We start from the raw sequence: 23,333 nt of genomic DNA on the forward strand, positions 1-23,333 counted from the left end.
TCTGAATTTCTCACTTCCTGTTTCTCCTCAGTAAACTTCACACCATCATCCGAGCGGTGTTTAGTCAGTCAGAACAGCTTACTGAGGAGTCACAGGAAGTGAGAAATTCAGACAAAGAAAAAAAACATTTAGAAGGGAAATTGGAGGAAAAGGTAAGTGAACCAACAATGCACTAGCTTAAAGGAACCTATTTAGAAAATAAAAATTAACCTTTACAACCCCTTTAAGTTAAAACATGAGCTCTGTGGGTGAAGCTAATGCATGTACATAAAAATTACAGCCATTGAGTACAAAAAGAAGGAAAAACATAGCATGATATAAGTATGTAAATCATACTGAGAAATCCAGACGCGTTTCGACCTTTAACAGTAGAGGTCTTCTTCTGGGGAAGCGAGCAAAAAACTCTAGAGAAAAAAAACCAAAACAGACATTGTAATAATAGAATCATTTAGAAACCAAAATGTCAACAAGTAACATCACATTTTGGTTTTTAAATGATTCTATTATTACTATATATGTATTTTTTTTCTCTAGAGTTTTTTTGCTCGCTCCCCCAGAAGAAGAAGACCTCTACTGTTAAAGGTCGAAACGCGTGTGGATTTCTCAGTATGATTTACATACTTATATCATGCTGTGTTTTTCCTTTTTTGTACTCAATGGCTGTAATATTTATGTACATGCATTAGCTTCACCCACAGCACTCATGTTTTAACTTAAACAAATGTCTCTTTGATGTAACTATTGTTTCTAAATAAAATTATATATTTTTTCAAATTTTTGTATTTTGTTGCTGCAATTCAAAACCCCACAGGGAACCTTTGCTATTGAGGGATGTGCAGCGTCCTCATTCTCACTATTACTATCGTTTTTCTATTATTTATACATCAACATGTTATGGTGCATGTGCAGAAAAATACCCTTTGATCTGCTCCTACCTTTCTGCAGTGAGCCAACAACACTGCCTCTTCCTGCCCCTGCTGGACTACAGGACTCCTCCACCTTATGTAACAGAGATGAAGCAAGGAGAAGGTGTTTTGTAGTCCAGGAGAAGAGAACTGGACAGGGCTGACAATACTACTTGGGATTTCAGTGCAGCAAGTAAAACGGGTATTTTTCTGTGTAAAACAATTGCTTACACTGCTGAATAAATAAAATCACACCAGTTCAGAGCAGAGAACTCGAATAGTGTTTAATACTTCATGGTTTATCGACACTTTCTTGCACTGCGAGATAAATAACACTGTTCATACTGCAGGAGGCAGCGTAATAGTCCATAGTCAGTAACATTAGCGATGCTAACCAGCAAATAAACAGTTTAAATAGAATAGCACCAGAATATACACCTGTATAATAAATATTAGGTAAAAAATAGCTAAATATATTTATACATATATAATATATACAAGTTAGCGTTCTCTAGGGGGTGTGCAAAATGCAGCTGGACAAACGGGGATGAAGCTGGGCGTTCAGGACTGGCACCGAGGCTCTGCGTAGAAGACATCGAACTTCAACAGGCGGAGGAGTCTTTTAGACCTCAGTACCCTGCACAAGACTTGCTACGTCCATGACACGGATAAAAACAAACAGGGAGGCCGGTGCAATCTTCATGCCGTCTTTAGATAAGAGGTGAATATGGCGGTAACCTGTGGAATGGGGCACAACATAAAAAACAAAACAAAAAAATGTTAATATATGCAAAAATTTTACAAAATATTTAAAGATTAAGTTTAAACAGTTCAAACAATAGCAGTTTTGTATCTTTTTTTTTTTTTTTTAAATCAGAAGAAATTTTTATTTGAACACATTCAAGCATACAGTACATGTTCCATAAACACTGACAAAAGAATGCAAAGTTGTAATGTACAAAACAGTAGAAAACAAGTAGGCAATTACACCTTCCAACTGCATAGAGCTCACTAAAGAGAACATACAGCTCCACCTAGTGACTGAAAACAGAAATGACAGTGCCAATGGAGCATTAAAGTGGTTGTAAACCCTAGTACAAAAAAAACAAAACAAAAAAACCTGCAAGACAAAGGCATAATGAGCTAGTATGCATTGTATACTAGCTCATTATGAATTACTTACCTTAGATCGAAGCCCCTGCAGCCGTCCTTGTACCTGAGAACAGCAGCGCTGCTCTCTCTCTCTCCCTCCTCACTGGACTAAGTAAGTGCAGCTTGAGCCATTGGCTCAAATCCAGTGAAGAAGAAGTGGGGGCTAGGCCAAGCTGAACTACGTGTGTCAATAGATGCACACAGTGTGGCTTGGGATCGAGCCCGCATGAGTGCATCCCTAGCATGCGGCTTGCTGGGGGGGGCACTTGGAAGGCAGGAGAAGCCAGAAAACCCGGTGGGGGACCCCAAAAGAGGAGGATATGTGCTGCATTCGATTACCTAAATGTGTTTATGAAGTTTATATGAGATTTTATTGATTGAGTTTAGAGTTAATTGAAAAGGAAACGGTTACTTTTGCAGGCAATTGGCGTCCCTTTTGCTGAAGTTGGGGTGATTACAGCTAAGGTTTGGTTTAGGAGCAGAAATAAGGGGGATAAATTATGGTTAACCGGTCAGAGTTAAAGCTCAATTCCAGGCAAAGTGTTGCAGCCCGGCTGCAAGTGTTACTTGCTCGTTTAGGTCTAGGACAGTGGTCTCTAAACTGTGGCCCGGGGGCCATATGGGGCCATTTGCTTGCTTTTACCTGGCCCCTGGGACACGAGTTCATCCACTGATACTAACATTGGGGCATAATTCCTCCCACTGACACCAACAATGGAGCACAATTCCTCCCAACGCCGGGGCTCAATTCCTCCCAATGACACTAACAATGGGGGACAATTCCTCACAATGACACCAACAATGGGGCAACAGTTCTCTCAATGACACCAACAATGTGGCCCAATGACATCAGTGATGGGGCACAATTCCTCTCAATTATACCAACGATGGGGCACTATTCCTCCCAATGATGGGGCACGCTTTCTCTCAATGACACCAACAATTGGGCCCAATGACACCAATGATGAGGCACAATTACTCCCATTGAAACAAACAACAGGGCATTATTTTTTCCCAGTGATGTTGGGACCTTTTCACTGACCAGTGTCCAGCCCTCATAAGGTCTGAAGGATAGTAAACTGGCCCTTTGTTTAGAAAATTTGGAGACCCCTGCAGCTAGAGCAGTCCCTGCAGCGTCTTCTCCCCCAAACTCTAGCCATCTAGGATCCTGATGTCATAAAGACCAAAGCATAGCCCTGGATTGTTTTGACACAGAGAGACAGTCCAACGCCAGAATGCGGGGGAGCGCCGCCTGCTGGAGGAGCTGAGGATCAGGTAAGTAAAAGTGTCCCCCTTCGCCCCTTGACAAAACAAACTGACCCACTGCAAGGGATCTTTTTTTCCCCAGAGTTAAGCTTTAACTGCTAACACCACTGACAAATCAAACCCAATGTGACGTTGCTCACCTGATTTGATACTCTTGAAGGGTAGAGTATATTGCCCAACAAAGTCATTCCTTGTGGTCTTGTCATAATCCTCCACCACAAACCTTACCAGGGCCAGCTCTGGGACGTGAATTTTAAACAGCAGCTTTTCGTTCCACAATGGGTTAAATCCTTTGAATGGAGGAGGAGAGAAAAACCATGTTAATTTACATTTTCAATGGGATGTTTGCTTTCTGCAGAGACACGTCTATAGGAATTTGTGGATTACCAAGATATAGACGTAAACACAAAACTGAGACATTATTTTAGAGTTTTTTTTTATTGGAATGTAAAGAAAAGATACATTTTACAAGTTACTCTGACATCCCTCAGAAGATGTTCTGTAGGACGAAACCCGTAGGTGCTTGTGAGTGTAGCACCCTGATTTTTAGGCAGGGTTGCTAGTAAATTTACCTGCCAGGTATGGTTGCCTTGGCCAATTGATAGGAGATCAATTGATTCCACCCTAATTCTGGAATTGCTGCACTTCTCTCTTCTGTCACTAGATGGCCGGGTATCTGGTGGCATTAGATGAGACAAGGGCATTGCAAGGACAGATTAGGAATAGATGGGGTATCTCAGCCAATGGGCAGGGATCTTCTTGGGTCCCTTGGCCTGCTGGGAAAGCCTATTTATTTGGGTGTGTTCAGGTGATCGGGGTTCTGTGCCACCTGGACAGCTGTCTGGGTGGACGTGTGTTGTACTGCCCCAGGTTGCTAGGCCAGAGCCTAAGGCCTATCCTGGGGACATCTGGCTTCTAGGCTGTCTGAGGGCCTATCCAGAAGCAGGAGAGCAATGCAGGGTTGGGATTGCGGTTTGCAGTCCAGCCAGAAGCGACGGTTGTGCTGGCCAGAGAACCTGTCGTGGTCAAAGGTAGAGGGGAAGCTGTCGCCAAGGGACCATCCACCTTATTACCGGGGACCACAGTGAGTAGCTGAAGCAAGTACCGGAGCAGTATTCTCACCAACCGGGGACGGTGAAGAATTGGGAAACTTCAGCAGATGTCAAGCCAGGGACCCAGCCAGCGGAGGTGATGCTTGCAGAGCAGCCTTGTGTGCCAAGCCAGGGACCGAGCCGGCCAGTGGGGTGAAGCTTAAGGAGTATCTGTGAGTGCCAAGCTAGGGACCCAGCAGGGACGCGAGGGTGGCACTTGAGGAAGATACTCAGTGAGAAGATTGGAAGAGCTCAGGAGATCCAGTGGCAGTGGATCAGCGGGTCTAAGCATTAGACTGGAAGCTCAGTTAAGTGCAGATCTAAAAAGGAGATTGTGGAGGAAGTGAAAGAATTCATTGCAACCTTTGTTAGAAACTGTTCAAGATTGTTGCCATAGGAGACAGCGTGTCTACACATGCAGATGTGATGCTCGGCTGGGTGCCTTTCCCTGCTTGGCTGTCTACCTATAGGAGTTTCAGAGTCTGCTAATTAACATTGCAACTACTAAAGAAAAGGGTATCCTGGCCCTAACCGTCTCTTCCCCTGGTTCTGTTCAAGGGAAAATAAATCTCTTTTGCATTCAAGAAGTTTCTGGCGCCCCTGAATCTACCTTGCATTACACCCACCATGCCTCGCAACCAACTCTACATAGAAAGATATCAGCTGTCCCTAACTCTGGAGGTCACCGTTAGGCCTGGAGAGGCCCGGGACTTGGCTACATAAGTATTTACCTTTATTTGATAAACTGATTGGAAAATCGCTACACTGTGTAGTTTCCTCTTTCTTTTTCTGCACATACGACTCAGATAAAGTATATGTAGTTGCCCTCAACATACATAAAGGTGAGACTGGAGCCATCCATCTTTCTGATGATCAGTATAAAGGGATCTGAGACCTCCTGTGTGATGAGGCTCTGAGGAAGAAGGTAATCCTTCGAAAGGCGTCAGCCAGCAGTGGTTTGCACGTCCTCTCTTCAGGATCCGGAGACTGCTATCAGCAGATGGATTGTCACAAGACCAAGATTGTTACAGTGTCGTTTTCTTTCCATCTTTGTAGTTTTTAATATTTTTTCTTCTAATAAATATATCAAAGGATAATGCACAAGGATGGTGCGCCCTCTTTTTTCATAAGGTCTAATCTTTTGGTAAGCAGATTTGTTTGGTGGTGGCTGGAGCAGGGCTGCTGACAAGGCAATATAACTGGTCCTGTTGTACTGGGCCCAGGTCCCATCAGCTAAACAGGGGGGCCCGGGGCAGCTTTAGTGTTAATTTCTGCCCAAAATAATACATGGATTTTAATAGATCACACCCTTATTCTCACTTGCTTAAGGGCTTTAAATTACATTTCCTTTGGCCCCATCAGGTTAACAGTAGGGCCCAGGAGGTGGGGTCAGAGGAGGGACTTTTTTCCAATTTTGAGGTGTAGGCATCTGTTGTAGGTTTGGGCAGGGGTTGGGGGGGTGTATGGGGCCCCATTATTTCTAACCGCGGCCCTGGACTGGAGCCCTGTGAGCGTGCCTATGAATATCTGTATTAATAATAATGCATTTAGCTGTCTGGAACTAAAGCAAGCATGTGGGGCCTTTTTTTTTGTAAGTCTAAGCCCTTGTACACACGGTCGGAGATTCCGACGGAATGTGTCCTATCGGACCGTTTTGCCGGATAATTCGACTGTGTGTGGTCTCCATCGGACTGTTTCCGTCTGAGTAGTTTTCCAACTTGTCCGTAAAATTTTCCGACAAAATGCTCTGATAGGACATACTCCGATCATGTGTAGCCTACTCCGACGGACAAAGTGCCATGCATGCTCAGATCAAATTCCTAGACCAAAGCTATTGGCTACTAGCCTGAACGTAGTCCCGTGGTAACAAAATAATGTCATCACGTTATGTACAATCGGATTTTCCGACAACTTTGTCCGACCGTGTGTATGCAACAGTTTCGGACAAAATCCGTCGGACAAAATCCAACCAATTTGGTTGTCAGAATGTCCAACCATGTGTACAAGGGCTTACTAGTTAAACATTTCCTGTATAGTGTACAGTATATGATCCATTGCATTGTTCCACTGTACCCCTAAAACCAATGGTGCAAGTAGCAAATGGCTTCCTAGGCATTGGTCCTGGCCCAGCCACTCCTGCACCATGTGTCTTACTATTAGCCCATTGCTGTGATGGTCATCCCCACAAAAAGAAATAGGAAAGGGTGGTGGATAAGGGGATGAGCCATTGGCTGAAAACCATTGCCGCATTGTCCAAACCATTTGACCTCAACAGTAATTCGAATTAAATGAATAGATGACGTGATGGTGGCGAGACTCCACATAACTCACCATTGTTCTCTATATACTTGGTTTCCTGCTTCATTTGGTCGATAGGAACACCAAAGATCTCCACTCTTACTAGAGGATCTACAATGGAGCCCTCCTTACTGTTCTCCACCTTAGGCAGCTGCTGAGCGCTAATCACCTGCACACAATAACATCATTGTAGAGGCACACATTTATCTAAATTATATTTAAATATAAATAAATTATACAGACTCTGGTCATTAATGTAAAATAAACAATTCATTTGAGGTTTATCCAAAACTTTTTATTTTCTTTATTTTGGACTGGTAGGGAAGGGTTAGGGACCCTATCTGTGTCCCCACTGGGGAAATTCATCCTTTCTATTTGTCCCAATGACCGTTATCACCAGGAATGAAAGTGATGGGAAGATCCAAGATTTTGAGTTGTGACCAGAACAGAAATAGAGGTGAAATCTTCCATTGAGGATACTTGTTGCTAAGACATCTATGGGAGGATTACCTTCACTTTGGAGAGATTCCCCCTCATTTTCTGTTTTGTCTTCAGGAGAAAAAGCTAGGAGAAATCTCCCCAAGCAGTGCCCGATTAAACTCTGTGGAGGCCCCTTGCTAGTCGTAACATGGGGCCCCCTTCTGCAGGATTCTGGAGGTTTCTTGTGTTCACCCTCTAGTGCAGGGGTCTCCAAACTATGGCCTTCCAGTTGTTCAGGAACAACAATTCCCATCATGCCTAGTAGGGTTGCACCGATACTAGTATCGGTATCGGTGCCAATACCGAACATTTGCCCGAGTACTTGGGCAAATGTATTCGCTCCGGTCCCCCTCTGTGCTCCACTCCTGTCCCCCTCCGTGTTCTGCTCTGGTCCCCCTCCATGCTCCGCTCCAGTCCCCCTCCGTGCTCCGCTCTGGTCCCCCTTTCATGCTCCGCTCTGGTCCCCCTTCCGTGCTCTGCTCTGGTCCCCCTTCCGTGCTCTGCTCTGGTCCCCCTTCCGTGCTCCGCTCTGGTCCCCCTTCCGTGCTCCGCTCTGGTCCCCCTTCCGTGCTCTGCTCTGGTCCCCCTCCATGCTCTGCTTTGGTTCCCCTTCCATGCTCTGCTCTGGTCCCCCTTCCATGCTCTGCTCTGGTCCCCCTTCCATGCTCCGCTCTGGTCCCCCTTCCATGCTCCGCTCTGGTCCCCCTTCCATGCTCCGCTCTGGTCCCCCTTCCCTGTTCAGCTCTGGTCCCCCTCCATGCTCTGCTCTGGTCCCCCTCCATGCTCCACTCCGGTCCCCCTTCATGCTCCGCTCCTGTCCCCCTCCGTACTCCTGCCCCCCTTGTGCCCAGCTCCTGCCCCCCTCCGTGCTCTTCCACCCCCTTTGTCCTCATTCTGTCAGGATGGAGAGCAGAGGAAGGAGCCGGTAAATCTGTAATTTAACGGCTCCTTCCTTTTACAAATGAACAGAACCAAAGAAAAATTTATTTTTCTACAGTATTTTCAGTCTTTGTTCATTTATAGCGCAAAAAATAAAAAACTCAGCAGTGATTAAATGCCACCAAAAGAAAGCTCTATTTGTGTGAAAAAAGGACAAAAATGTAATATGGGTACAGTGTTGCATGACTGAGTAATTGTCATTCAAAGTGCGAGAGCACCGAAAACTGAAAATTGGTCTGGTTAGGAAGGGGGTTCAAGTGCCTAGTTGTCAAGTGGTTAAAGCGGATTTCCAGTCACTTTCATGCTTATTAAAAGTCAGCAGCTACAAGCACACACTTACCTGTCCCACGTTCCAGCGGTGCACTCACCCCAGCCGTTTTCACACTCTCTCCTTCCTCGGCAGAGCCGGCACCTCGACTATGGGCACCTGGCTGACAGCTTGCGGCTTCACAGCCCGGTACCCACTGCGCATGCGTGAATACCACGGCGCTCTTTTGACTAGTCCCAAAGTCTTCTAGGACCTGTCATGTGTCCCAAAAGGCTTCAGGAGGGAGTACAAAAAAAAAGGGTCCCAGAAGGTGACCCCAAAATCGGACTTTAGATGGCACAGTAAACAATAGGGATATAGAAAATAATATTTATTAGAATATAGAAACATACATGGCAAATGGTACAAAAAATGACCATAAAAATTAGAATTAAAAAAAACATATACATAAAAATATATATATAGTATGTAAGGTGAGCCCCAGTGTGTCAACGTGTTTCTCTGTTAAGCTTCTTCAGGACACATTCTGGATTTGTTGGTTGCAAGAAAAAGGAAAACGTGTCTCACTATCTTGCAGGAGAATCAGTCTTGGTCAACACATAGTTAAAGAAGAATAATCCAATACAGGAAAGGAGTTGGCTCACAGGAAAAGAACAGTTCTTAAGGATATGTAGGAACCAGCTGTGGGCTCCCAAACTTCCTCATATTGTAGCCTCAGACAGGGGGTGGTGCAATAAGCATATATATAAGCTTTCAACAGTCTGGATAGACACAATCTTCCAGACCAGAATATCCAGTAGATAGACACATTCAGCTAAACCCAAGCATACGAGTATCTAATGCTCAGGGCCATGTTACTGTCCCCAAAAAATGAACCACTTTACGACCAGCGCACGACGATGTATGTCCCTTTTTTGAAGAGGGATATCTCGGTAACGACAGCAGCTGCTGCCACAACTGAGATATCCATCTCTTCAGGCGCCGGTCGTGTGTACCATAATGGTGGTATATGCGGCAGGTTCGCTGCGAGATCACCGTTATCGGCGGCAGGAGAGGCGCCACCCCCCTCCCGCCGCTCTCCCGCGCTCCGTCGCTTACCGGAGCCGATGGTAGCAGCGGAGGCGATCGGGACCTGTCTTGTTTGTGGTATGGAGGTGAGTGAGGCTAAGATGGCCCCAACCCGTCTCTATACCATAGCAGAACGGAAGCGATGTCAAAATGTCACTTCCGCCCATAGCTCTTAACCACTTGCTTACTGGGCACTTAAACCCCCCTCCTGCCCAGACCAATTTTCAGCTTTCAGCGCTGATGCACTTTGAATGACAATTGCACGGGCATACAACACTGTACCCAAATGAAATTTTTATCATTTTTTTCCCACAAATAGAGCTTTCTTTTGGTGGTATTTAATTACAGCTGGGAGTTTTATTTTTTGCTAAACAAACAAAAAAAGATGCAAAAAAAATCAAAAATCATGTTTAATAGTTTGTTATAAAATTTTGCAAACAGGTAATTTTTCTCCTTCATTGAAGTGCGCTGATGAGGATGCACTGATAGGCTGCACTGGTGGGCACTGATAGGCTGCATTGGTGGGCACTGATAGGCTGCACTGGTGGGCACTGATAGGCTGTACTGGTGGGCACTGATAGGCATAGTTAAGGCAGCACTAATAGGCACAGATAAGGCGGCACCGATGGGCACAGATAAGGCGGCACTGATGGGCAAAGATGGGCACAGATAAGATGGCACGGATGGGTGGCACGGATGGGTGGCACTAAGGGGCACTGATAGGTACCACTGATAGATGGGACTGATGGGCACTGATAGGTGGCACTGATAGGTGGCTCTGGTAGGTGGCACTGCTGGGCACTGGTAGATGACACTGATGGGCACGGATATGTGGCACTGGGGTGCAGCACCTTTGTTGAGGCAGATTGTGGGCACTGCTGGGTGGCACTGTGGGCACTGCTGGGTGGCACTGTGGGCACTTCTGGGTGGCACTGACGGGGGCACTTATTTTTTATTGAGGTGGCACTGGCAGGGGGCAGGTGGGCACTGGCAGGGCTGGCCATGATCGGGACTGATGTCCCGATCATGGCCGCCGGTGATTGGCTCTTTTTTTTCTGACAGCGCAAAGAGGAATAATAGCCGATTACCGGCTCCATTGTATCACATGATCAGCTGTCATTGGCTGACAGCTGATCACGTGATAAGGGGTCAGGATCGACCCCCTTCCTCGGATCGGTGATCAGGCGAGTCTCATAGACTCGCTGATCACAGAGCGCGCCTCGCGTGCCCCTCAGGGGGCGCGCAGGCCGCTCGTGCACGGGACTACGTCTATTGAGGTCCGCGCTGTAGCCGTCATTCGGCTATAGCGCGGATCTCAAGTGGTTAAAGGCACATTTTTTCAATGTCATTTTTTAAAATGACAATTTTTTTTGTATTGCATTTAAGTCCAAATATGAGATCTTAGGACTTTTTGACCCCAGATCTCATATTTAAGAGGACCTGTCATGCTTTTTTCTATTACAAGGGATGTTTACATTCCTTGTAATAGGAATAAAAGTGATCGAAATTTTTTTTTTAAACAGTGTAAAAATAAATAAAATCAAGTAAAATAAATAATAATTAATTTTTTTTAAAAACACCCTGTCCCGACGAGCTCGCACGCAGAAGCGAACGCATATGTGAGTAGCACCCGCATATGAAAACGGTAGCCAAACCACACATGTGAGGTATTGCTGCGATCGGTAGAGTGAGAGCAATAATTCTACCCCTAGACCTACTCTGTATCGCAAAACATGCAACCTGTAGAATTTTTTAAATGTCGCTTATCGAGATTTTTGAGGGTAAAAGTTGGACGCCATTCCACGAGCGTGCGCAATTTTGAAGCGTGACATGTTGGGTATCAATTTACTCGGCGTAACATTACATTACATTTCACAATATAAAAAAAAAATGGGCTAATTTTACTGTTGTCTTATTTTTGGTGATTTTTTTCCAAAAAAAGTGCGCTTGTAATACCGCTGAGCAAATACGGTGTGAAAAAAAGTATTGCAATGACCGCCATTTTATTCTCTAGGGTGTTAGAATAAAAACAATATATAATGTTTGGGGGTTCTCGCAAACAATAATTTTCTAGCCAAAAAAACTGTTTTAAACATGTTAACATCGAGTCTGAAAAAGAGGCTCGGTCCTTAAAGAGGATGTAAACCCTGATGAGTTTACTTCCTCTTTCATTTCCTGCAAAGGCAAAGCATAATGGACTACTATGCATCGCATAGTAGTCCATTATGTGTCACTTACCTGACACAGGAGCCAGCGAAGTCGCCGCTGTCCCCTGTAGTCCGGCGCATCCATCTTCTTGGTGGGGTCTCGCAGCTCCGCCGCTGTCATTCGGCAAAGCCGCGATTACATCACTCCCGCGCATGCGCACGGGAGCCGCCACACGCGGCAGCTCCGTCGTTGAGAATGCCGCGCTCAGTGAGCCTGAGCACCACTGTCTACGGCGCATGCGCCGTAGACAGCAGTGCCTGTTTTCGAGCAAATATCTCCTAAACCATATAGGTTTAGGAGATATTTCTTGGACCTACAGGTAAGCCTTAATCTAGGCTTACCTGTAGGTCAAAGTGGTTTGTAAGGGTTTACAACCACTTTAAGTGGTTAAGATTATAGAGACATCAAAAATAACCCCCTGGGAGAGAGTGAAATGCTCTATCCAGGGCTCGAGTCCTGCGGGAACGCATGGGAACGGCGTTCCCGTACTATTTCCACAACGGGAACGCCGTTCCCATTAGCAGCCGGAGGAGCCTGCTGCTCGTGCGTAGCCCGCCGCTCCTCTGCCGCCCGAGTCAGTGACTGGTTGCTAGGCTAGGGCCGCTCCGCGTCTAGCAACCGGTCACATGACATCGGCCGTACACGCGGGCACGCACTGGAGTCAGTGCGCATGCGCCCTCCAGCGCAGCCAGCGGCAGACACACGCCGCTGGCATACGGACTGTCTCCTCCCTCCCCTCTACCCAGTTCTATCCCGAGCGAGAAGACTAGTAAACCAGGTTAGTCACTCAATACTCTGCAATACTCTGCATTACCCCGCAAATACTCTGCATTACCCCGCCAATACTCTGCATTACCCCTCCGCCAATACTCTGCATTACCCCTCCGCCAATACTCTAAATTACTCTGCCAATACTCTGCATTACTCTGCATTACTCCGCCCATACTCTGCATTACTCCGCCCATACTCTGCATTACTCCGCCCATACTCTGCATTACTCCGCCCATACTCTGCATTACTCAGCCCATACTCTGCATTACTCAGCCCATACTCTGCATTACTCAGCCCATACTCTGCATTACTCCGCCCATACTCTGCATTACTCCGCCCATACTCTGCATTACTCCGCCCATACTCTGCATTACTCCGCCCATACTCTGCATTACTCTACCAATACTCTGCATTACTCTACCAATACTCTGCATTACTCCACCAATACTCTGCATTACTCCACCAATACTCCGCCAATACTCTGCATTACTCCACCAATACTCTGCATTACTCTACCAATACTCTGCATTACTCCACCAATACTCTGCATTACTCCGCCAATACTCTGCATTACTCTACCAATACTCTGCATTACTCCACCAATACTCCACCAATACTCTGCATTACTCTACCAATACTCTGCATTACTCCACCAATACTCCGCCAATACTCTGCATTACTCCGCCAATACTCTGCATTACTCCACCAATACTCTGCATTACTCTACCAATACTCTGCATTACTCCACCAATACTCTGCATTACTCTACCAATACTCTGCATTACTCCACCAATACTCTGCATTACTCCACCAATACTCTGCATTACTCCACCAATACTCTGCATTACTCCACCAATACTCTGCATTACTCCACCAATACTCCGCCAATACTCTGTATTACTCCACCAATACTCTGCATTACTCTGCATTACTCCACCAATACTCTGCCAATACTCTGCATTACTCCACCAATACTCCGCCAATACTCTGCATTACTCCACCAATACTCCGCCAATACTCTGCATTACCCAATACTCTGCATTACTCCAACAATACTCTGCATTACTCCAACAATACTCTGCATTACTCCAACAATACTCCGCCAATACTCTGCATTACTCCAACAATACTCTGCATTACTCCAACAATACTCTGCATTACTCCAACAATACTCTGCATTACTCCAACAATACTCTGCATTACTCCAACAATACTCCGCCCATACTCTGCATTACTCCGCCAATACTCTGCATTACTCTACCAATACTCTGCATTACTCTACCAATACTCTGCATTACTCTACCAATACTCTGCATTACTCCACCAATACTCTGCATTACTCCACCAATACTCCGCCAATACTCTGCATTACTCCACCAATACTCTGCATTACTCCACCAATACTCTGCATTACTCCACCAATACTCTGCATTACTCCGCCAATACTCTGCATTACTCTACCAATACTCTGCATTACTCCACCAATACTCCGCCAATACTCTGCATTACTCCACCAATACTCTGCATTACTCTACCAATACTCTGCATTACTCCACCAATACTCCGCCAATACTCTGCATTACTCCGCCAATACTCTGCATTACTCCACCAATACTCTGCATTACTCTACCAATACTCTGCATTACTCCACCAATACTCTGCATTACTCCACCAATACTCTGCATTACTCCACCAATACTCCGCCAATACTCTGTATTACTCCACCAATACTCTGCATTACTCTACCAATACTCTGCATTACTCTACCAATACTCTGCATTACTCTACCAATACTCTGCATTACTCCACCAATACTCCGCCAATACTCTGCATTACCCCGCCAATACTCTGCATTACCCAATACTCTGCAATACCCCGCCAATACTCTGCATTACTCCGCCAATACTCTGCATTACTCCAACAATACTCTGCATTACTCCAACAATACTCTGCATTACTCCAACAATACTCCGCCAATACTCTGCATTACTCCACCAATACTCTGCATTACTCCACCAATACTCTGCATTACTCCACCAATACTCTGCTATACCCTGCCAATACTCTGCAATACATAACCTGCCGATACTTACTCTGCAATACTTACCCTGCCAAGACTCTGCAATACTTACCCTGCAATGCCCTGCCAATAATCTGCAATACCCAGCAGTAATCTGCCATACCCTGCCAATACTCTGCAATACCTTGCCAATACTTATCCTGCCAATATTCTGCAATACCCTGCCAATACTTACCCTGCCAATACATATTCTGCTAATACCCAGCCATACCCATCCATGCTCAGCCAAAATATTATTGGGGGAGATGACGTGGATATTACAGTAGGGGAGATGTATATTGCAGTGGGGACTATATGGTGGTGACATTTTTCACAGGTTTTTGCAAATTTATTATTTGCTGATCCGAAAAAAGATCCGATCTGTGACTCAGATCCAAGGAATGATCCGATCCATGAGTTTTTTGATCCGTTGCCAATAATCTTGCACGGCAAGGGCAACGTTATTCCAGTTTGTGTGATATTTTCTAATTTGCTGTATTTGAATTTGGAACAGGGTGTATTTGTGTTAGAAATTCCCTGCGAGGGAAAGATCATCACCCATTGTGTTGATTATTCTGTTTGACAAGTTAACTTATTTTGTATTTGTAAACTGGCACTTTACTATATATGTACTGTATTTTCTGTGAAATATATATGCATATGAGCGTACCTTTATTTCTTTATTTATTTTTTTGGTGGGGGAGTGGATCTTGGGTGAGAGTTCCCACACTTTTTTCCCCAGCACTTGACCCCTGGCTCTATCTGTATATTTTTTGCCAATACTGTGACCCACCATGAAAAAAATAAAAATAATAATATAAATTCTCCTACTCCTGATGTTTATGGTGATACCACATATGTGTATTTCATTTGTTTATTTAAACCATTAGAGGACCGAGGATTGATAGTGCATTCCACTTTTTCATTTTTTTTTCTATCCTACCTAAACATTAGACAGTAAATAAAAATAAAAAAAATCTAAATCTGCGACCTTTGACTGCTGACCTGTGAGCCCAACCTTGACCCTTATGCTGCGTACACACGACCGGACTTTCCGGCAGACTAGGTCCGACGAAATCAGTCCGTCGGACAATCCGATCATGTGTGGGCTTCACATAAAAAAAAATATATCAGACGGACCTAGAAATTGAACGTTTCAAATCTGTCCGATGGACTCAATTCCTATCGGGAAAAAAACGTTTGTCTGTATGCTAGTCCGACAGACCAAATACGACGCAAGGGAAGCTATTGGGTACTTCCTCTTTTAGTCCCATCGTACGTCATCGTGTTCTAAATGAACGGACTTTTGAATGGACTTAGTCCGCTCGTGTGTGGCCAAGTCTGTTCGTTTGGAAAGTTCATCGGAACTCCGCCGAAAGTCCGTCAGACCTAGTCTACCGGAAAGTCCGGTCGTGTGTACACGGCATTACAGTAACCCAGGTCACGCGCTGATCTATTTTATTTGTATATTTATTTATTTTTTTAAATGCAAGCTTTTTTGTTTGTTTGTTTTAATGAGGATAAGATACAATGTATCTTTTTCTCCATTCAGAAGGAGAAACAGAGAACAGGGCAGGTTTTGCTGATTGATCACTGCGATATCCAATCACAGGCTATCACAGCGATCACATGATTGGGAGCAGGTTTTCCTGGTTCCCAATCATAAGTATGAAACCCTGAGCTGTCATTGACAGCTCAGTCTCTGTGGTGGGAGTGCTTTACGGGGTACGCTTTCAGCACAACCACCGGAGCGCATATATGCGGCGCCTTGGAGGACAGCCCACTTTCGCGATGCTGCATATATGGGTGACGGGTTAACATACCGAATGCAGAACCATTTTACTTTCCAACTGTAGAACAGCTGGGAAGCCGCTTACCTGTATGGACAATGTGACTGGAGAATAGCCCGCGGTGTCCTGAGGCTGATCCGGGTTGAAGTTGGTGTCTACACTTCTCATGAAGGGGGGTTTCAGGACATAACCGCAGCGGGCGTTCTGCTGGAAAAGTCCATCGTTCAGATCCATCTCCACCCCGGCTGTCTGGAAATTCAGCGCCACTGAGGAGTCAAAGGACAGTTCTTAGTGCCACTTCCATTAGCTTTGGCCGCAACAAGCCTTTTTCAATTTAAAGAGGAACTGCAGTCTGTTCACATAATTTGTAATAAAAACATCATTGCTTTTCCCTCCAACCACTTTTCATATTATTTTATATATACTGTGATTCTGTACTTGCCAAATATGCTGCAGAAATTTCCCTCCACTGAGTCTGGCTGCAGCCATTTTAACTGTGGGCAGCTGAAGCTGTTGTCTGTTCACTTCCTGGATTTACACAGAGGCACGCCTCCAGCTGTGATTGGCCCTCTTATGACTCATCCCCTCCCTTCCTGGCAAACTCTCACAAGAGTTAGAGAGAGAACTGTGTATGATGTCATAAGTCCCTCGTCGGCTGAACATTAGGGGTGATCATCACACCAGATGTGAGCACGGGGCGGTGCAGCGTCATGACGTAGGGGGCGTGGCCTCGGAACTCGACCCTCCGTACCCTTTGTACTCTCCCCGCTCTCCCTCGCATTCCGGATGTCTCCCGCTGTATGGAGCTTGGCGCCGTGAGAGGAAACCATGAGTCTGACGAATCTGCCGGCTAAATTGAAACGCCGCTGAGGCACAGCACAAGCGGAAGAGGCGAGCGGATTAGACAGCCGATACAAGCGTCGGAGACGTGAGATACAACAGCGCCGCCGCTCTTCGCCTGCAACACAGACGGTCCCTGTCAGTTGGAGAAAACTGCATCCCTGAGCCCCCTCGCTTCCCGTATCAGTACCCTGGCAGAGGCACTGGAAGAGTAAAGGTTGGTGGATGACCGCTGAGACAGTGCAGAGACACTGACAGGCCTTGAGGACTGAGCCAGGGAGGTGGTAAGCTGACAGCCTGTGAGGGCTCAACACAGTTGCACCCTGAAATCTGCAGATGCTATTTGTAAAGGGAGTGTGGTAACTGGGACAGGGGGATGGTCGTTTGGCTCTGGAGAGTGACTCAGGGAATGAGGGAATGAGGGCCCAACAGCAACCCCCCCAATAGGTATCCCGGAAGAGAGCTACCTGTCTTTGACACGGGTATTATATTGAAGAACTATTTAAATGCCGAGGGTCTACCGCATTGGTGAAATCCCAGTATTCTTGAAGCTCCACTATTCCCTTACTATTGCATATGCGCGCCTGTAGACTAAGGTGGGAGAATTACCTAAAGCACTCATAGTGAATATTGCGCTACGAAAGCTCTTTGATGAAACAATAGAGGCTTGAAGGGGAACAATTGTGTGAAATACCGCATGATATTGCCAGTGTGAACTTGTGCAACGGATGGTCTGGTAACATCAGAGACTACGATATAGACCCCTGAAAGCAAACTCTCCTATGGGTCGCTGCAAAAAATTTTTTCTTGATAAGTGGACTTTATTTTTTTTCCTGAAACAGGTGGTCCGAAGAAGCCTATCCATGTAATATACCTGGACTTATGCTGATATTATTGTGGCTAAATGGTGTTTCTTTTCTTGTCTCTATCTGCGCTTTGCCTGTGCTTTTCTCTCCCTTAAGTGAAGAAAGGTGGAGACAGACGTAGATAGTTGAGTAAATTAGTGAGGTCTGGTGACTACTAGAACCCCCCTACATCTCAGTGCCTTTTTTTTTTTTTTTTTTTTTTTTTTTTTTTTTTGCATTATGAAGGGGAAATCGAGTAAAGTAAAACCGTCCACCCCAGTCTCAAGTCCCGTAGGGATCCAAAGGTATATGGCGGCTAACTCCACCATAAGAGAAGAGGAGAGTGGGAGTCCTAGGGTGGAGAAAGCTACGCGGGCGGGATCCAGCAGACAGAGAGGGGGGGAAAGTAGACCGGAGAGGAATATCCCCGCAAAATTATCTGAGAACCAGAAAAATGAAAGGCCTACACAGGGGGAAGGGGGAAGACAGGAGGAAACGCAGGTGGGGCGGAGGCAAGTTATGGAGGAAGAAGGGGTACTTCCGGGGGGTAATGGGCGATCACCACCCTTAGAGCAAACTTTACATCTAAAAGAGATGCTTGGGGAGATGTTTGAAAAAATGGAAACCTCCCTTAAGATAGAAATTGCCACAATAAGGGTGGATATCGGGCAGGTATTGGGTAGAGTAGAGGAAATAGAAAATAGAGTAGAGATCCATGAGCATAGAATAGAAGCAATGCGAGAGCAGGTCACAGCACTACGGAAAGGAAATAGGGCCCTAATGCATAAATTAGAAGACCAGGAAAATCGCAGTAGGAAAAAGAATCTACGGATAAAAGGCCTCCCTGAGTCCCATAATAGCCTTACACTCAAAGAAGTGGCCCATCAAATATTCAACCCACTTTTAGATAGAGAAATCTCAGAACCTTTAAGGATAGATAGAATACATAGAATAACACGATCTTTAGGAAGGAGGTCAGAACACCCACGAGATGTAATAGTGAGGTTCCATTATGTTGAGGAAAAGACTCAGGTGATGGAAAAGATCAGAACTAACCCAGGGCTGTCATTTGGGGGCGCAGAGTTGCAGATTTATTCAGACTTGGCGGTAGAGACCCTAAGAAGAAGAAGGCGACTTAAACCGCTCACAGAGATGTTGGTAGCAGCAAATATCCCTTATCAATGGGGATTCCCATCATGTTTAATTGGGAAGAAAGAGGGGCGTTCCGCGGTACTCCGTTTTCCGGAAGATTTACAAGATTTCTGTGAGCGGTTGGGTATAAATCCTCCCCCGCAATTAGAATGGGAAAACGATGAGGATGTAGGGTTGACAGGGAAACCCCTTAAAAATGGGAGGACTCAGGAGTTTTGGACTAGGTAGAGAGGAAGAGGGACTAGGGGCGGGGAGGGGGACTGGGGGGGGGGAGGGGGGAGGCGAGTGAGGTGTGGTCTCCTATGATTGAGGGCCTGCATGAACCCCAGGGGAACTATGGAGGAGGGCCAACCAGGTTGGGGGGCGGCCCAGAACCATAGAAATAACGGGAAAAGGGGTGTCTTACCCAATCTTTTGAGATGTTCCGTTAAAAGACAGGGGGGGGAGGGAGGGGTTGGCAAGGGGGGGAGAGGGTGGGAATGGTTTTTTGTAGGTTTTTTCTGTTTTTCTGTTTTTTTTTGTTTTCTTTTATGTATCGGGGATCTCACTCGACCCTTCCTTAGAATCAGTAAAAGCATACTTAACTGGGCTCACTGGACGCGTCAGAAAATGAGGTTATCAACACTTGCAAATAAAACATGGAAGTATTGAATGTGGTTACATATAACGTAAGGGGTCTAAACACAAAAAGGAAAAGATATAGGATTAATGATGAACTAAGGCATATGGGAGCAAATGTGGTGTGTCTTCAGGAGACACACATAACACATATTTCAGGTATTAAGATTAACACAGTGGACTTCCCGGTGTGGATATATGGGGATTCTCCCTCTGCTTACTCTAGAGGAGTGGCGATAGGCTTTAGTAAAGGAACGAGATTCGAGCTAGAAAAGCGTCTAGTGGACCCAGAGGGGAGATACTTGTGTGTAAAAGGGACGTTATTAAACATGAAATGTACAATCTTAAATGTCTATGCTCCGAATAAGAATGCTGATAAATTTTTAAGTAAACTGTTAAAAAAGATAGAAGACTTCAAGGAAGGGAATTTGATCTTAGCAGGTGACCTTAATTGGAATATGGACGCGAAGGGGGAGAAGACCAGGGAGGGAGGATATGGGCCATCTAACGATAAACAAAGGAAGTTGGTAAAAGCTTTAGCGGCCTTTCAATTGCAGGATGCTTGGAGGGCATTACACCCAAGAGATGTGGACTATACCTGCTTCTCCTCGGTATACGGCTCTTTCTCTAGAATTGACTACATTTTTCTAGAGTTCCAGCTGCTATCAGCTTTGAGGAAGGCTGAAATAAAATCAATAACGGCTTCTGATCATGCGCCAGTAATGATCCAGCTAGAGATGAGGGGGGTGCGTGTACCGGGGACAAGCTGGAGGCTTAATGAATTATTACTACAAGATAAGGAAACAATAGATAAGATTGAACAGGAAATGGAACAATTTTTTAGGTTAAATGACACCCCGGAAATCTCCATCTCAACATTGTGGGAATCACATAAAGTGGTAATGAGAGGTATATTAATTGGGATTGGGGCTGGAAAGAAGAGAGTGAGGGGGAAAAGGAAGCAACTATTATATGAAGAAATTCAGAGACAGGAACAGAATAGAAGAATAGAGGGAAGTTTGGAGAGCCAGGAGTTGAAAAGAATGAAGAGTGAGCTAGAAGAATGCCTGGAGCAAGAGAGGAGAGCTGCTTACCATATGCTAGACAAGGAGAGATATCTTTGGGGAAATAAATCAGGAAAATGGTTGGCCAGGAAGGTGAAGGAAAAGAAAAATAGAACATTTATCCCAAAGGTAAAAGATAAGAAGGGAGAGGTACAAACTATTCCGGAAAAGATAGTAGACACCTTTCATGCGTATTATAGTGATCTCTATAATATTGAACAGAGGAGGGAGGGTGCGAACGGAGAGGAAATAGGTGATTATCTGAGGGGGCTTGATATACATAAAATAACGCAAGAGGAAATGGCCTCGTTAGAATCCCCAATAGTGACCGAGGAAGTGGAAAGAGCAATTAAAAATACAGCAGCGGGAGGATGTCCGGGTCCGGACGGATTCCCGATTCTATACTATAAGAAATTTCAAAAACAACTTGCGCCAAAATTATGCGAGTACTTTAATGCGGTGGGGGAGGGGGGGGACAAGTTTAGAGAAGAAACAACGCTGGCACATATAGCATTAATTCTGAAGGAGTCAAAAGACCCTATGGCAGTGGAAAGCTACAGACCAATATCTCTCCTGAACTCGGACATAAAGCTCTTTGCTAAAATCATCGCGGAACGATTAAGATCCTATGTACCGGATTGGATTCAGAAAGACCAAGTGGGCTTTGTACAGGGAAGAGAGGGGAGAGATAATGTCCTGAAAACCATTATGCTGATGCAGGAGGCAATCAGACAGGGAGTCCCCACTGTGCTCGTGTCGATTGATGCTGAAAAAGCATTTGACAGGGTCAGTTGGGGCTTCCTGTTTGAGGCATTAAGATACTTTGGAATAGGTGAAAGGATGAGAAGATGGATAGAAGCTTTATATGACCATCCCAAAGCTAGAATAAGAATTAATGGATCCCTGTCCCCTCCCCTTGAGTTATTCAATGGGACACGTCAGGGATGTCCCCTCTCACCGCTCCTTTTTATAATGGTTCTAGAACCTCTTCTGGCAGCCATTAGGAAAAATCAAGACATCCAAGGAATAAAAGTACTGGGCAAGGAGTATAAGACGGCAGGCTTCGCCGACGACCTTCTACTTTATATGTCTAACCCGAGGATCTCTATCCCGGGAGCTATGAAAGAACTTATGAAATATGGGAAATTCTCAAATTTCAAAGTGAACATGTCAAAATCTGAGATACTAAACTTAAATTTATCGATAGTTGAACAGAGGGCGTTGCAGGGGAAGCTGCCGTTTAGATGGTGCTCGAAAGGGATAGGATACCTTGGAATTAATTTGACGGTAAAAATGGGGGCTCTGTTCGAGGCTAATTATATCCCTCTCCTTAATAAAATTAAGCAACAACTGAGTAGGATTCAATATAGAGCCCTTTCGTGGACAGGAAGAATAAACGTTATAAAGATGTTTATCTTACCGATATTTACATATACCTGCCAAATGATTCCTGTTCTGTTATCCCCTATGTATTTAAATAAACTTAAAACTATGATCAGAAGATTTATATGGAGGGGGAAGGCAGCGAGGGTAGCAGCTCACATCCTGTCCAGACATAAAGAGAGAGGGGGGTTGGCCCTACCCGATTTCAAAAAGTATTATGAGGCTATTATGCTATCCCGTATTACGGATTGGATATATAATAGGGAAGGCAAGGACTGGGCAGAATTAGAAGTTAATTTAAGCACAAAGAAAATAGGAGAATTAATATGGATCCCAGCAAAAACTAGAGAGTTAGCGACAAACACAAGTACACTGACGAAAAATGCACTGCGGGTTTGGGACACAGTAAATAAGAGAAATGGTTGGACACATAATTCACCACTAATTCCACTGTTGGATAATTCTTTTTTTAGACCAGGGCAGGAGGAGTATATATATTTTAGTAGGTGGGCAATGAAAGATAGCATTAGATTGCACGAAGTTATGGTAGGCGATAGACTATGCACGTATGAAGAAATTATTGGGAAATGGGGACATAAGCCACTAGACAAATGGAGATTCTCACAACTATTTTATTTTGCCCAGTCCTTGCCAAGCCCATTGAGGGGAAAGGAAAAGTTGAGACCCCTAGAAAAATTATTAACAAACCGGCATAGCTTGGAAAAAAGGATAGCAAAAATATACAAAATCTTGATAGACGAAAAGGGAAATAAATATCCTGAGTATTTGGGGAAATGGGAAAGGGAATTAGGCCCTTTAAGTAATGATGAACAAAGAAATAAAATATTGAGACGTACGTACTCGGTAGCAATAGACTCACAAACAAGGGAGATGTCCTACAAACTCCTGTCTAGGTGGTATATAACCCCACAACAAGGTAATAAGATTAGTAAGGATAACCCCTCTAGGTGCTGGAGAGGATGCTTGTCGGTAGGGTCTTTTGCTCACTTATGGTGGGAGTGTCCCAAAATACAAGGATATTGGGTGAAAGTATTAGAAGCAAGTTTAAACATAACAGGTGAAAGGATTAGGAGGGATCCATGGGTGTGTTTATTCCATGGCTCAGAAGATAGAGA

The 23,333-nt window shown here is 45.0% G+C and overlaps 1 protein-coding gene across 2 annotated transcripts in view; it reads right to left on the reverse strand.

Annotated features, from left to right (window-relative positions):
- Window positions 1-1,163: 1,163 nt before the first annotated feature.
- The window catches only part of PLCD4 (phospholipase C delta 4), a 149,228-nt gene continuing 127,058 nt past the window's right edge, over window positions 1,164-23,333 (reverse strand). For both annotated transcript variants that reach the window (XM_077447883.1, XM_077447884.1), the window contains 4 exons: window positions 16,383-16,561; window positions 6,746-6,881; window positions 3,464-3,613; window positions 1,164-1,643 (listed from right to left, as the gene is read on the reverse strand). In XM_077447883.1, coding sequence (XP_077304009.1) covers window positions 1,528-1,643; window positions 3,464-3,613; window positions 6,746-6,881; window positions 16,383-16,561 — 581 coding nt within the window. In that variant the 3' untranslated portion in view covers window positions 1,164-1,527. The remainder of the gene's footprint in view (window positions 1,644-3,463; window positions 3,614-6,745; window positions 6,882-16,382; window positions 16,562-23,333) is intronic.

This window comes from Lithobates pipiens, unplaced genomic scaffold, assembly GCF_037356315.1.
Source record: "Lithobates pipiens isolate NorthernLeopardFrog02 unplaced genomic scaffold, aLitPip1_a1.2 Scaffold_22, whole genome shotgun sequence".
Classification (NCBI taxonomy): Eukaryota; Metazoa; Chordata; class Amphibia; order Anura; family Ranidae; genus Lithobates; species Lithobates pipiens.